General features: G+C 53.8%; 1 protein-coding gene across 1 annotated transcript; it reads right to left on the minus strand.

Annotated features, from left to right (window-relative positions):
• Nucleotides 1–1,179: 1,179 nt before the first annotated feature.
• On the minus strand, nucleotides 1,180–12,015 carry ATP4B (ATPase H+/K+ transporting subunit beta). The gene is made up of 7 exons (XM_004054776.4): nucleotides 11,850–12,015; nucleotides 8,621–8,749; nucleotides 7,123–7,236; nucleotides 5,254–5,453; nucleotides 4,050–4,106; nucleotides 2,782–2,883; nucleotides 1,180–1,911 (listed from the first exon to the last, which is right to left on the minus strand). The coding sequence occupies exons 1-7, from the start codon at nucleotides 11,959–11,961 to the stop codon at nucleotides 1,750–1,752; spliced, it is 876 nt and encodes a 291-aa protein (XP_004054824.2). The 5' UTR covers nucleotides 11,962–12,015; the 3' UTR covers nucleotides 1,180–1,749.
• Between the last annotated feature and the right edge of the window lie 4,375 nt (nucleotides 12,016–16,390).

The following is a 16,390-nucleotide window of genomic DNA, read 5'->3' on the forward strand; positions in this document are numbered from 1 at the left end:
TACTCCTGGTTGGGAGCATGACCGCCTCCCAGTTCAGCTTCCTCCTGCGTCCCCAGTGAGCGGGGCGGCTGTCCTCGAGGACTCTGGGCTCACAGCCAACCTTGCTGGCACGGCCGCCCTTTCCCGCCCTGCCTCGGGTGAGTCAAGGACTTGTCTTCTGCTTCCTGGGTTCCTGAAAGAGCTCTCCTCTGATTTCTCAAAGGCAAAATAAAACTCAGATTTAAGTCTTTGGCGCATAGCCCCTAATTTCCTTCCCTTTCTGTGAATCCTCACTGCCCAGCATGATGGACCGGCCTGGGCTCAGGACCTGATTCCACAGGCTCCCACCCCTCCCACAGGTACCGTGTCTTCCGTGCTGGTGTCGCACCCGCCGGCCACCGCCACCCTGCGTCTCAGACGTCCCGCCGCAGCTGTGTTTCCACCTCATCTCCAGCTTGAGTGGCAGCCAGCGGCGCCACCTGCACACAAGCCCCCTCCATTCGAGAAGCACAGACTATGAGTGTGGCCACGCGTCCCATGACGTGAACTCACGTCTGCGCCGAGACCTTTGCCGGCGGTTTTTTACTGACGGAGTAAGCAATGGAGATGCTTGGTACAGCGTCTTCCGTCGGTAAATTGATTTAGTTAACCTTACAACATATCTGCAAGGTTTGTAATCTTTCTTCCAAGACCGTTCCTCATGGACTTTTCTCTGTGTCTGTTGGGGGCTGACGGACTTCGACACGCCAGTCGCTTGTGCTTGGGGCCCTTTGGGTACTAACAGCCACACTGCTGAGCATGTGAAATCAGGACCCAGGCCGCACACCGCCGTCGGGGGGAGAAGCCCATGGCCTTGCATGATGAAACTGGGACCCAGGCCTCACTGCTGTCTGGGTGAGGAGTCTGTGGCCTTCAGCAAGAGCAGGTTCGCTTGTTTGGGAGAATGTTCTCATTTCAGTTTTTTGAAAGGGTTAGAGCTGCTAACTTAACATGTATATTTGGAGGAGAGACTTGTTCTTGGTGAACGAGAAGTGTGTTTGTAACTAACTGGGTTTTAAACCATCAGGTTGCCGACACCCTCACTCCCCACTGTTTGCCTCCCGGAGCTGTGAGCGTCCTTAGGTGACAACCCCACACCAGTGTGGTTTTTGGTGGTTTTTGTAATTTTCCTGACTTGCAATGGAGACTTTTAGAAGGAGATTTTTAAGGAAGCGTTTGGTTTTTAGTTAATTTTTCTCCCATATCAGGAAACACGATTTTTTTTTACATACAATAAGAGTAACTTTAATATATTTTATGTTTACAACTTAGGAATTGCAATTTTAAAAGCAAGAATTCAGAATGTCATTAGTGTAAGCCGTGTTTCATATCAGTGCATTAATAGTTTTTATATTAATGTGAGGGGGGCAGTTCATATTGAAGTGTAGAAAAATAAATTATAGTAAGAAAGTGATGTCTACATAGAAGACGAATCGTTTTTATGACCTGGTTAATTAGAGAGTTGCTGCCTTGCGTTCCCATGGTAGCTGGACATTCTTATAGCAGCAAATTCCACCTAAAAACTGTAAGAATTCAATAAGGAAGAACTGATACTGGCGAGCAGGCCCTTCAGATGTGGGCGCTTCTCTGGAGTTCCCACACTGACAACACCGTTGCTCCAAACCACTTTGGGGATGATTTGGCAGGGAACTGACGGGCAAGGTAAGCCCAACCAGGAGGGTGTCCTTGAGCGACCCCGCAGGCGTGCCCAGGACCCCCGCGCAAACCGTTTCACTTCTCAATCTTGAGTTTGAACTCCACTTTCCCTTCATACGGGTCGTGGGGATTGTTGAAGGTCACGTGCTCCGCCATGACCTTGCACACGATGGCGACCTCAGCGTTCCTGGGGATGTTGAGGAGCTTCGCTGCCACCAGGGGGTTGCTGTAGTGGGGCTGAAGTGGGCGTGAGGAAAGGACAGATGTTTCAAAAATGTCTAAGTTAAGGAGAGAAAACTAAGCAAGAAGTGTCAACAGTCAGGCTGGTGCAGAGAAGCAGCTCTTTTGTGTAAGACTGGCCCTGACCGAGTGCATGCCCTGGAATTTGCTGAGATAACACCCCCATGTAAAAATGGAAAGCAACTGTCTGGAGGGGACAGACAATACCAGGAGTAAATTCAGCTTCAAACTCTTACGATGATTAACGTAAAAATGAAACAGGAAAAGCACGTGATGTGGAGGAAAGTCTTCGAAGTGGATATGCAGTTGTTTTAGAGGATCTGGGAAGTAGAAAAATTAGGCTGGGCGCAGTGGCTCATGCCTGTAATCCTAGCACTTTGGGAGCCTGAGGCAGGCTGATTGCTTCAGCCCAGGAGTTCAAGACCACCCTGGGCAACATACTGAGACCCTTTCTCTATAAAAAATACGAAAATTAGCTGGGCATGGTGGTGTGTGCCTGTGGTCTCAGCTACTTAGGAGGCTGAGGTGGGAGGATCACTTGAGCCCAGGAGGTTGAGGCTGCAATGAGCTAAGATGCTAAGATTGCATCGCTGCAATCCACCCTGGGTGACAGAGCAAGACTCTGTCTCAAAAAAAAAAAAAAACTAGAAGAGTTAGAGCTGTATTTTCACGTTGCGTGAGAGGAATGTTTCCAGGTAGATACAAGAAGCTGGGCTTGGGAAACACGCAGAACGTTCCACAGTCAGGACCGGCTAAGTCACGCCTTTGTTTCATTTTTCTACATGAAGGGGCTTATTGCTTTCCTTTCGCTAAGTGTGAGAGGACTCAGCAGCTGTGGTGAGGGAAGCGTGGAAGGAAGGAACCTACCTGGGCTTTCTTCCCGTAATAAGGGAAGTAGTGCAGACTGAAGGTGCCGTTGGGAGGGTAGTACTCGACCTGCAGCGGCTGGCCGAGCTCGCGGGGCTGGTCCTGGGGAGGAGAGGCCACTGCCTGAGTCAGGCGGGAGCTGGTGTGTGCTGGTGTCTGTGTGTTGCGTTTGTGCGCGTGTGTGCACACACGCGCTGTGTAGGTGCTTGCATAAACACTTTATTGCATACTTAGCATAAATCAGATGCAATCTTTCTAATCAGTGCTGAGATCTCAGCAAGGATATGATTTGTTAGCATGCAAAATGCCCAGTGACCCCTCCAACGTGTGCTTCTAACAACTTGAAGTGTTGGAAGGATGACGTAGGTGGGTGAAGCTGGGAGGTGGCTTGCTTGTCTGTACTCGAGGGTAGCCACTGCTCAGTGGCAAGGGCTGGTTTGCCAAAACTGGGTTACAAGTTGGTGTGAGTGGGACAAGTGAACGCGTTTTTGTGAGATTGGGGCCCTCTCGTTTCAGAAGCAGAGACTTGCCCAGTGGGTAGCTCAGGGTCATCAACGAACAGCTGAAGAGTGCTTTGGATCTGTTAGGATCTCAGGAGCCGCGGTGTGGCCCAAATAAATTAAAAAAGGAAAAGCAAATCCCCGCGGCCCACACCGAGAGTGGAGGCTTCGAGGGAAATGAGGTTCCCTCGGACACCTGAGTGGGAAGGCTCCACGCGGTAATGGAACCACGCTGTGAAACCTTTGCCTTTGGGTGTAATGGTGGAAGCAAATCTTAGAAGACATTTAATTTAAAAAATTCAGTTTTAAAAAATGTTGACTTAAAAAGCAGTTTTGAAAAACAAGCTGGAATTAGCCTGAGATCGATGCCAACTCTTAGCAGTCTGTATACTAAACACAGTTAAACAACTGTAGCTGCTGGCAAGCTGGAACCTTTTTGTAAAGAAGCGCATAAAAAGGACAGAACTGGTGGAAGGTACACTGGTCTTTCCACATCGCCACCAGGCATTTTGAAACGTGCTGCTGACATGCTACTCAGATGCTTTTGGAAGCCAAACAATAAGAAAAAAGCCCCGTGTCTCCCTTGCTGGGTTTTACCCGCCATGGTGGAGCTCGCTGTGGTGATGGTTCGGTGTTTACGTCTGGTTTACTGGGCCGACGGCTGACATTCCTGGAGAGAACCAGGCGGGCTGTGCCCAGCATGAACCAGCACGACCCTGACAAGCTCCTTTCCTGGGGCGGCCCTGCCCGCCGCGCGGCCATACTCACCAGGAAGGCGCAGTCCACTCTGGGGGCCGAGCCGTTGCTGGGGAGGAACTTGACGATCTAGAAGGGAAAAGCTTGAGTTTGGCCGCTCCCCACCCCCACCGTCATGTGAGGTGCATGGCACCCACCCATGGAGCTGAGACCTGGCCGGCCCCAGCCTGGGCTTTCTGACCAGGACTGAGAAGGGCCCTTGGTCTGGTTTGCGGCTTCCCTTGGAGGAATCCCCATAGGTGTCACTAACTCATCATTCGGAGCCACAGCCCTCCCCCAACCCACCCATCAGCAAGCCGCTTGGCCCAGGCTTCAGGAGGCGGCTGGCAGGAGGCAGAGCTGGGGCGGGGTGGTCTTAGCCCTCAAACCATGTCCAGGTCCGGTGGAGCACTGAGACAGAGCACGGGCCAGCCTGCCTCCTGCTCTGCACAGCTCTTCCAGAAAACTCTCTCTGGCCCACCCGGGCCTTCAGCCCCCTTCCCCACACCTCTTCCCTGGGCTTCTCCAGCCCCAGCCGTCCCCTGCTGTGCTCCGAGGGTGGCAGCTGCCATGAGACGGGCGCAGTGGCCACCACGCCCTGCTGGGACCCCTGTCACAGCCCCTCCATGCCGGCAGTGCTGAGACCCTGGCTGACAGGGGGACCCGTGAGGTGTAGAGGGCGCAAGCCTGCAGCCTCTTAAGTGGAAAAGGAACAGCACAGCTGCCCGGAGGCCCAGCACAGAGCTGCTGATTGGTCCATGGAGTGATGGCCCCAAGCCCTCTGCCTGGCCAGGACCTGCCCTGCTCGAGCCTGGCTCAGGGGTCACCTCCCCACACCCCCTAAGGAGCCCCTGGTCCCAGGTTGGAAGCCTCTGCTTTAGAAGGTGCTAAACCCCTCCCAATCCTGACTCAAGAACTTGAGGCCCCTTTACCTGGCCCTGGCATCTCTGGCCGCCCTGAAGGGGGCCCTGGCCTTGCAGAGACCCCTGTTCAAATGTTTCCACATGTTTTAGAGGGCCGGCTATGTGCTGGTGTCTGACGAGTGGTTTCAAATTTGTATCTAAGAACCACACGGGACAGGTGCGTGCCAAACCAAGGTACAGGATGGTGAGGCCGGAGTCCCTGTCCCGCTTGGGCAAGCCCTGGATGGGACGCCTGTGCTCCTCGTGGTGGGTGTGGGTGAGAGGCCCTGACTGCACTGTTGTAGTGGCGTGTGAAGGAGACCCTCAGTACTCACCCTGTTCATTTTAATAATAAAACACGGCTTTCCTTCTTCAAAGCCGAAGTTGGGATCCGCCAGGCCCGAGCAGTTCTGCAGCATATCTGCCGTGAACTTGCAGGAGAACTTGGTGTGGTTGGGAGCGTGGAAACTCTCCTGGAAGAAGTACTGCTCGGAGGTGCAGTTGATGCTGTCCTCCTGGGCTGCTGGAGAGTAGCCTGCAGACGGACACACCTGCCAGCCCTGTCCTGCCCTGGCCCTGACGCCCGGCTGCCCCCCGGGAAGGCCTTGAGCCCTGAGTGCGAGTTTCTCATGAAATAGAAAAGGCCGAAGCTGTGGAGCTGTTTCACACCTCACCTGCTGCTTCACACCTCACCCACCCGCCGCTTCACACCTCACCCACCCGCCGCTTCACACCTCACCCGCCTGCCGTTTCACACCTCACCTGCCCGCTGCTTCACACCTCACCCGTTTCACATCTCACCCACCCGCCGTTTCACACCTCACCCACCCGCCGCTTCACACCTCACCCGTTTCACATCTCACCCACCCGCCGCTTCACACCTCACCCACCTGCCGCTTCACACCTCACCCACCCGCCGCTTCACACCTCACCCGTTTCACATCTCACCCACCCGCCGCTTCACACCTCACCCACCCGCCGCTTCACACCTCACCCACCCGCCGCTTCACACCTCACCCACCCGCCGCTTCACACCTCACCCGTTTCACATCTCACCCACCTGCCGCTTCACACCTCACCCACCTGCCGTTTCACACCTCACCTGCCCGCTGCTTCACACCTCACCCACCCGCCGCTTCACACCTCACCCACCCGCCGCTTCACACCTCACCCGTTTCACATCTCACCCACCTGCCGCTTCACACCTCACCCACCTGCCGTTTCACACCTCACCTGCCCGCTGCTTCACACCTCACCCACCCGCCGCTTCACACCTCACCCACCCGCCGCTTCACACCTCACCCGTTTCACATCTCACCCACCTGCCGCTTCACACCTCACCCACCTGCCGTTTCACACCTCACCTGCCCGCTGCTTCACACCTCACCCACCCGCCGCTTCACACCTCACCTGCCCGCCGCTTCACACCTCACCCGTTTCACATCTCACCCACCTGCCGCTTCACACCTCACCCACCCGCCGCTTCACACCTCTCCTGCCCGCTGCTTCACACCTCACCCACCCGCCGCTTCACACCTCACCCACCCGCCGCTTCACACCTCACCCACCCGCCGCTTCACACCTCACCCACCCGCCGCTTCACACCTCACCCGTTTCACATCTCACCCACCTGCCGCTTCACACCTCACCCACCTGCCGCTTCACACCTCACCCACCCGCCGCTTCACACCTCACCCGTTTCACATCTCACCCACCTGCTGCTTCACACCTCACCCACCTGCCGTTTCACACCTCACCTGCCCGCTGCTTCACACCTCACCCACCCGCCGCTTCACACCTCACCTGCCCGCCGCTTCACACCTCACCCGTTTCACATCTCACCCACCTGCCGCTTCACACCTCACCCACCTGCCGTTTCACACCTCACCTGCCCGCTGCTTCACACCTCACCCACCCGCCGCTTCACACCTCACCCACCCGCCGCTTCACACCTCACCCACCCGCCGCTTCACACCTCACCCGTTTCACATCTCACCCACCTGCCGCTTCACACCTCACCCACCTGCCGTTTCACACCTCACCTGCCCGCTGCTTCACACCTCACCCACCCGCCGCTTCACACCTCACCCGTTTCACACCTCACCCACCTGCCGCTTCACACCTCACCCGTTTCACATCTCACCCACCTGCCGTTTCACACCTCACCCACTGCTTCACACCTCACCTGCCGTTTCACACCTCACCTGCTAGGAAGGCGTGGAGAGTCTGTGTGAGGTCTGCCCAGGTTCTGTTATCAGAGACGTTGTAGACAATTTCCAGGCCTTTCTCCCCGTAAACATCTGGCCTTATGGTTACCCCTGGAGAGAGAGACCTTTGTGCTTAGCGTCTCCAAATGCTCACCACATTTAAGCCATCAGTTCTGAAGTGGCTGAGGATACGCCAGAGGGGGTGGCCCAACCCAGGAGCCTCCTCGGAGTCAACTGTCTGCAGCACAGGAAGGAAGGACCCCCAGGACAGCACAGTCAGAATGCAGCCTGGGGCCCTGCTGGGAGTTGCCCCGGCCCTGGAACCTGGCTGGCTGCCATGGTGGGGGGTGGGGGGCGGCTGGCTCTCTCCACTGGGTGCCTGCTCTGTGACAGGTGATGACTAATCCAGAGGCTGCACCTGGGTTTCTATGTAAAATTGCATTTGAACATGCATTAAAAAAAATCTTCACTGGTTTTGGTTAAGAGCAAAAGCAGTCTAACGACATGTTAACTGTAAAACTGAACATCAGGATGCACACAGCGGGGAGTGAAACGCAGAGCCGTCGATTTTCCCGATGTGAACCCTCAAATGTGCATCCTTTGCACACTTTCCTGTTTCTGTGGAAACACAGATGCAGAAACGTGTGTTTCCTGCGGGTCCTTAGGACCAGCCCGCCATCCACACACCACTGGCTTCCCAGTGGCCACACACGCCACACACTTCCACTTCCCGTGCAATTGGGAGCCTCTTTTTCTGTCATTTTGTGTCAACTCACCTCATTCTTTCCATAAATGTGGTTTCATTGTGTGAAGCCTGCAGTTTGCTTAGTTGGTCCCCTATGGATGCAGCTGGCTTTACATTTGAGGCTAGGTGTTGCTGTTTAGTGGATGTTGTTAGAGTAAAATCTATACATGGTTTGAAATAACCTTCAGCAGGATCTAAAGGAAAAGGAGGTTCTGCACTTGCTCTGCACACCGATGGGGACGTCTGTCCTGTGGCCTCTGACGACTCGGATGCCTGTTCCTCTGTCCTTGCACCCTGCTGATGTGTAGGTGACCAGCGGGCTCTTTTCTGCTGGTCTCCCGGGCGTGCTCCTTGGAAACTGTTTCCTGTGCGTCCTTGCAGAAACATTCCGTGTGCATATCCAAGCACAGGAAGTAAGTGGATGGAAAAACTTTGTCTCTATAACAAAACCCTTCTGTTTCATAATTAAAACTAAAGCCAAAGTCAGATTTTATAATTTGGCGTCATTTTCCTCATGGAAAGAAACTAAGGGGCCGCTTATGCCTTGGGGCTGCTCTTAAAGCCGGTTCAGGGGCCGGGGGCTGCCCTCGGGGGCACCTGCTGGGGTGTGTGGCTCACCTTGGGGCTGCCGGGCTGGCTTCCCTGGGCTTCATTTCTGGGGAGGGCACGGGTCCCCCGGGCATCTCCAGAGCCCAGGAGGCGGCAGCCCGGCCTGTCACACGGCATGGGGGCAACATCCCTGGCGCTTACCTGGTGACCGTAGCTGGTCTTGGTAGTCCGGTGTGTACGGGTCCACTGTCCGCATCAGCACATAGAGGCACAGGGCGAAGAGCCCAGTCATCACCACGTAGAAGGCCACGTAGTACAGGCTGATCCACACTGCGACACAAGGCAGGCACAAAATTTACCACGTCAGCCATTTTAACGCACGCAATTCGGTGGCCTTGAGCGCGTCCGTGATGTGGCGTGACCATCTTCCCTACCTAGTTCCAGAACATTCTCCTTCCCCAAAACAGAAACCCCGTCCCCACGAACAGTCACTACAGTCCCCTCCCAGCGCCGCACCACCGGCCACGTTCTGCCTCTGGGTTTGCCTGTCTGGACGTCCACATAGGCAGAATCCTGCGACCCGAGGCCGTTGCACCCAGCTGCCTTCACTCCAGCCGCTGTTTGAGATGTGGCCGAGGATGCGCCACTACCCCAGCTCCAGCAGGAACTGAGGGCCCTCTGAGGGGGAGTTATGGTTCCCCCATCACAGGAAGGGAAAGTGAGGCAGAGAGGCTGGGTCCTGCCCATGGTGACCCATAGTGCAGCCTGGAAGCGCATGGCCGGCCCTGCTTCCACAAGGACATCAGGAAGAGAAAGGGAGGAAGGGAGGCCCTGGAGATGGCTCTTCTCAGAAGCAGGGTTGTCCATAGGCACCGGCGACTCAGGGTGCAGCTTCATCTCATCTGCTTCTGAGACCCTCCTGTGAGCTTCCCCTGCAGAGTCAGAACCTAACGGAAGCCACCGTCCCCGTGGCCATGGGCAGCTCCTGGACACAGGCGACTGCCTGTGTGCTGTCTTCGTCTCTGTAAATTAGCTTGTGTGGATCGCAGCAGGCATTTGCAGGGAGACTCCGGCAGGAAGAGGACGGTTTTGTGTTTGCTACAGCTTTTGTCTTTCTGGAAAGTCTGTAATGAACTGGGCCTCCTGCTCCTCCTCCTCTCCGCTGATGTGGCATGGATTCTGCTTAGTGAGCCGTTCTCCAGTGACCCAAAACACAACCAAAGGGCAGGACCAAGTCAGAGAGAAGCAAGGGAGCGCGGGGCCAAGAGGCCGGAGCCCTGAGCTGTGATGAGAGGCTGTGGCCTGTGGACCGCCTGTCCTCTTCTGTGAGCTGGGACAGCACAGGTCTCTGAGCCAGGTCCCTTCAGCACCCGCTGGACTCAGGGCTGGGTCTTGCTCACCTGGCATCCACTTTGAGTCCCTCCTTTCCCCGCCGGGCGTCCCTGGTGACGGCGTTCTTGTGTGGCCACAGCAGCTCGGCTTCAGCCTCCGGTTTGGAGTTTCCAGCTTCAGCAGTGTGGGGCCCGCGGTGGTGGAGGGTTTCTGTCCTGTCACTGGATCACGCCTGGCGCCTCCCTGGTGTTGGCCCTGCAGGTCCTGCCTCAGTGTCCCCAGGTCACTCCTGATGTGGCTTCTATTTGACTTGGCCGCCTGCCCCCCGGGGACCTACGCTCGTGAAGGCAGGGGTCTCTGTTCCCCCGCTGCGGGTCCTGTGGGTCTACTCTGGGGCCCATGGTGCACAGTGGAGATGTGGGCGGTGCGTGTCTCCCCAGTGGCTGCTGACCCACTCTGTGGCGAGTCTCAGCTCCACCAGGCAGTTCAGCCCTGCCTCCCGGGTAGGAGCCCGAGGTTGGCCAGGCTGGGCCCAGGCTCGGGGGGCCATGCTCCCTGCACTTCCTGGGCCCCCGCTTGCACCACGGTGTTCAGGGCACGCTGCAGTGCACAGGGGAGGGGTTGGGAGGTGACTGAGAGTCCCATTCCCGCCAGCTCCTGGGGCCGGCCGGGTGCAGCTCACTCTGCCTCTTCTGCACCTGCACCTGCACCCGTCCCCCCATTAGTAAGAATAACGTGTCCTATTCCTTTTGTTTTTGTCATTTCACTTGAGTTGTGTTTTCCTGGGGCCCTAAGACTTTCTTATCCCCAAACGGAGGCCATGTCTACCGGCCAGGCAGTTAGACCATTCCGGAAGGTTCTCTGTGGCCCTGCAGCCAGGAGGCGGCACATGGGAGTCTCAGCATCTAGAATGGCCCAAAAGATGGGGCTTCCAAGGGCCTGGCCGGCAGCCCCCAGCCCAGCCCCTGCCCTCAGCTCCTTCCCCATCCTGGCCTCCCGCTTTGCTGCCCCGCCTGGCCTAGGAGGCCCTTCCGCCCCCGGTCCCTGCCTCTCTAGGAACGGGGTATTTGTTCTACTTCAAATGCGCCCATGACTCCAGCTGGCTCTGGTTCCCTTTGAGACCGTGGAGCCTCCAGCGAGGGCTGCAGCCTTCACCAGCACTGTGGTGAGTGTGGGGGACTTGGCAGCGTGTCACGGGCGTTCCCAGCACGTCTCAGCTACACACACAGGTGGGGCGGGCCTGGGGCCTTGCATTCCCACCTCGGCTCTGGGACCCCCAGAGCTGGGCACCGTGGGGACTGAGGAGGGCCTGACCTTCCCTGGGAGCCGGGGACGGCGCCAGGCCAGCCAGTGCAGCCGCATCCCGACACCCAGGGGTCGCAGGGGGAGGTGGGGGCGCACAGGTGCGTCCTCCAGACTGTCTCATAAGGGGTGAGGGCGTTTCCCGGAACGGGTGTGGCAGCCCTGATGTAGACGCAGACGCTTCCACCACCTGTGTGGCCTTGGAGGCCCAGGCATCTGCCTTCCTCCCAGGAGGGCCAGGCTGCCCGCGCCTCTGTGCAGCCACGGGGACAGGACCCCGCAGGGCCGACCTCGCACAAGGCGCAGGTGCTGCAGGCTGAGGCAGGCCCGGTTTACTCCCCACCTCCGCATCTGGACGCCAGCGGGTGTCCCGGAAAGGGGCTGGCAGCCACGTCTCGGCAGAACCCCTTATTCAGGTCATTGCTTGAATCTGTGTGACCAAGGAATCGCCATTGCCACCTTTCACGTTATTTTCAAAATGATTCACTTTAGAAACATACTTTTAAAATGCTGTTCTCAGACATACGGCTGACATTTGGGGTCAGTCTGTGGACGCCCTCCACCGGCGTTCTGCAGTTGGGGCTCCAGGTCAACTCAGCCTTCAGGATGCTCTGGGGACCCTCGCTTTCCCTGGGAGGCAAGTGAGGCCCTGGCCGAAGCCCATCCACGCCATCCGGGCAGCATCGGGGTCTCACTGTCAGGGGCCCTCTGCTCCCCTCCTCCTGAGCTCACCTGGAGGCTGCGTCCTCAGAGCAGCCCCCTCCATGTACCCAGCCGGCCCGCCCCCGGCACGTACCCCACCGGGACAGGGTGCGGCCCAGCATCTGCCCCGTGTCCGGGTTCCAGCAGTAACGCTGGAACTCCTCCATGCGCTGGCCACACGTCTTCTTCTCCTGCAGAGCTGCCATCGTCCCTGGCCTGAGATCCTCCCGTCTGCTCCCTGCACCTTCTACGCCCAGACTGAGGCCAGATGCCCACCTCTGGGCTTTATAGTTTCCTCTGCCAGAGGTCAAAGGCATTGCAGGCGAAGGATCCCAGGGAGAGGCCAGGGCCGAGTTATCAGCGCCGGCCATCGCCTCACCAAACACCAGGGGCTGGGTGCAGCCCGGCTGTTGCCCCTGGGGCGGGCCAGGCCCGCTTTCCTCACCCTGCTGCTCTTGGGACGCCCTTGGCTGCAGCTTTGTCTGCTCTGATTGCGGTGAGGGCATGTTCCGGGGTGAGCAGCACTCACAGGCCCTTCCCCTTCCCTCCTCTCCTTCAGGAGGGAGATTGAGGTCAGAGCAGAGCCGGCCTGGACCCACTGTGTCCACGACCTTGGGCTGAGCCAGCTGGGGCCGCATCCCTGGCCTGGGAGGGCGTGAGGCAGGCGAGTGAGGGGTGACCGGCTCCCTGGGCCCCCCGCTGCGGCCGCCCCGATTCTGGGTCACCCAGTGGAAGGGTGAGCCTGGCAGCTGGAGCTGGGTTGGCAGGGAACACAGGGGTCCCCGGGGACTCCTCTGCCTCCCAGATTCACCCAGAGCAGCAATAGCCTCTTAGATCCCCAGAGGGCAGTGGCACCGAGGGCCCTTTAGGATTTTTTTATGTCCATGGAGGAATTCATAAACATAAACCCCTAAATCCTAGTGGTCCTCGAAATGAAGTGCACAGGAGCCCTGAGCATCTGTTGAATGCAGATTCAGCCCAGCGAGTCCTGGGGGTGCCCCAGACTGCATTTCTAACAGTGCTGGTGGGAGGGAGTAAGGCAGGGTCCAGGTGGGGGATGCTCAGCCTGGGCAGTACCTCGGGATCACCGGGGGTCCGGGCAGTGCATTGGGGTCACAGGGCCGGGGCAGGGACCATGAAGTCATCACTGCCCACTTCCGCCCGGAGATTCTGCCTGAGCCTCTCGCCCATGGGTCTGAGCACCAGGACGTGGAGGGCTCCCAGGCAGTCTTGTTGGGCGGGGCACTTCAGAGCCCCGGCTCAGAGGCTTTGCTGTTGGAGACAGGGGTCCTGGATGGCAGATGCCATTGCTGCCTGCTGGCTGCAGTGCCCATCTCTGCAGGAGGTTGATGGGAATGCAGGGCAAACGAAATGTGCTCAGGGGCCTTCTGACAAATATGATTCGAAGTCGACTAGCCCTGTGCGTCCAGAATTACATGCAGAGTTTCCCATACTGTCACCTCTAGGCCGTCCCTCTCAGGGACCCGTGTAACCAAATTCATTTCTTAGAAGAAACAAAATTCCTCTAGGCGTTACGCTGCTTTAATTTTTTAGGATAATTTAGAGTTTGCAAAATAATTGTCCTAAAATTCAAATGGAATGATGTCATTTTAGCCTGGATTCCTATCATTTCTTTTCTTTTTTTTAATTTCTAATTTTTATTTCTCTTATTTTTTTGTAGAGATGGGGTCTCCCTATGTTGCCCAGACTGGTTTAGAACTCCTGAGTTCAAGGGATCCTCCCACCTCGGCCTCCCAAAGTGTTAGGATTACAAGTGTGAGCCCCTGTGCCCAGCCATAATTTCTTAATGGACCTATCCTTCCTTTAACATTGTACCCATTTCTGACTTTGGAATGTTAGGGCGATAAGAACACAGAGTCTGGCAGTAAAGGCCACAGTCTGATTGTTCACAGACTGTGGCCCTGGGACCCCAGAGTGCCAAGGGTCTGACAACACCTGGATGCAGCAACTGTTGTCTGTGAAGGGTATAGATGCTCTTGAAATGAACAAAGTATGAATTATTTCTAAACATCTTTGAATTTAGTCTTCCTAATGTAGTCTCTGAATTTCCAGAAGCAGGTACATGTGCTGAGCTGTACACATGTTATCAGAATGACCTTCTTCTGGACACATACGTGTGGGGAGGAGGGCCAGAGACCTTGGTAGAGGGCAGTTTCCCCACAGCATGCTCTGAAAACATAGAACTAGGTGCTCTATACAAATTGGGTGCCAGACAATGAGGGGGGCCCAGAATCCCACCCACATCTGGCAGCCACCGGTCACCCCTCTCTCCCCCCATCTGAGTGGTGTCAGACACAACGTAGTAGAAAGTTAGGACTGTGACCACCACACAGTGACAAGGCCACCTCCCACTGTGGTGTCAGTGGAGACTATATGGAAAGCCAGGACTGCTACCCACCCACCCAACAGTCCTCAGGAGCCCACCCAAAGGTTCCCAGTGGGAAACCTAGACTTCTGGCCCCACATGGTGTTAACAAGGTGAAGCCTCTCCCTTTTGCTGCTGAAGTGGGATCAGAGAAAGCCAGTAAAAAGAGAAGGATTAAATAATATGAAAACGTCTGGGTTTCGGTAGATAACCACTCATCACACAAAGAACAAGGACGATTTTAAGGTGAATGAATACAAAGCTGGGTGTTTTGGCTCATGCCTGTTATCCCAGAGCTTAGGGAGGCTGGACTGAGAGGATCATTTTAGACCAGGAGTTCCAGGCCAGCCTGGGCATCTCTGCTAAAAAATTAAAAAATTCTAAAAATGAATTTAAAAAGACAATATATGCCAACACTAAGGTGACAGAGATGTTAGAATTAGCTGCCAAAAATTTTAAAGCAGCCATGATAAAAATGCTTGAATAGCAATTACAAACAAGCCTGAAACAAATGAAAAACTAGAAAGCTGCAAAATATGGAAAGCAAACTGATAGAACTAAAAGTAGACATAAACAAATCCACAATTATAGTTGGAGATATCAACACTCCTCTCTTAACAATTGATAGAACAACCAAATAGAAAATTAGCGTGGATACAGAACTCAACATCATCAACCAACAGGATGTCATTGACATTCGCAGAATACTCAACAGAGAATACACATTCTCTTTAAGTCCCCATGAAATATATATCAAGATAAGCTGTATCTTGGGCCATAAAGGAAGTCTTAGCAAATTTAAAGAATTTAAGTCATACAGAGTATGTTCTCCAATCACAATGGAATCAAATTAGATATTAATAACAAAGATAACAGAAAAACCTCCAAATATGAAACCTGAACAACATACTTCTAATACTCATGAGTCAAAAAGGAAGTTTCAAGGGAAATTTTAAAAATACACGGAACTGAATGAAGAAAAAATACACCATATAAAAACTCAAGGGACATAGCTAAAGCAGTATTAAGAGGAAAATTTATAGCACTAAAAATGCATATTTTAGAAAAGAGGACAAGTCTCAAAAACCCTAAGCTCTCATCTCACAAACGTAGAAAAAGAAAAGCAAGTAAAACAAAGCAAAAGCAAGCAAGCAAACAACAACAGCAACAAAAACAAGCAGAAGGAAGAAATTAAAAGATAAGAGCAGAAACCAATGAACTTGAAAATGCAAAAGCAATAGAAAGGACTAGTTCTTTGAAAATGTAAATAAAATTAATAAACCTGTAGCTAGAGAGAAGGCTGAGATAACTGATAGCAGGAATAAAATAGGAGCTATCACTACAGACCCTGCAAACATCAAAAAGATAAGGAAGGAAATACTTGCACAATTCTACATACATAAACTTTACAACTTAGATAATGGGCTGCTTCATCAAAAATCACAACTCACCCAATTTCAAATAGATAATGTAAATAGCCTATAACTATTAAGGAAACTGAATTAATAATTTAAAATCTCCCAATAAAGAAACCTCTAGGCCCAGATGATTTCATGGGACAATTCTACCAAACACTTAATAAAGAACACCAATTCTTCACCATCTTTTGGAAAATAGAAGAAGAGGAAATATTTTCCAACTCATCTTATAAGACCAGTGTTACCTTTATACCAAAATCAGACAAGGATAGTTCAAAAAAAGAGAACTACAGATCAATATCCCTCATGAATATAGATGCAAAAACCATAAATCAAATTTGGTAAGTTGAATCCAACAAAGTATAAAAAGCAAATGCCATGACCAAGCGGGATGTATTCCAGGAATGCAAGGCTGGTTCAGTATTCAAAACCCAGTCAGTGTGATCCACCACATTAACAGGCTGACGAAAAACCACACAATCATATCAATCAGCAAAGAAAAAGCATTTGATGAAATTCAGCTTCCATGTGACAAAAGCTCTCAGCAAACCAAGAGTAGAAGGAAGCCTGTTCAACTTGATTAAAAGCATTGACAAAAAACCCACAGCTAACAGTATGCCCAATGGTGAAAGATGAAACGTTTTTTACCCCAAGACCAGGAACAAGCCCCTCATTTTTATCCAACATTGTACTGGAAGTTCTAGCTAGAGCAATCAACAAGAAGAGGAAATAAAAAGCATGAATGTCAGAAAGGAAGAAATAAAACTGTCCTTATTTGCAGATAACATGAATGCTTATGTAGAAAATCTCAAAGAATCCATAACAAAACTC

This window comes from Gorilla gorilla, chromosome 14 (genome assembly GCF_029281585.2).
Source record: "Gorilla gorilla gorilla isolate KB3781 chromosome 14, NHGRI_mGorGor1-v2.1_pri, whole genome shotgun sequence".
Lineage (NCBI taxonomy): Eukaryota > Metazoa > Chordata > Mammalia > Primates > Hominidae > Gorilla > Gorilla gorilla.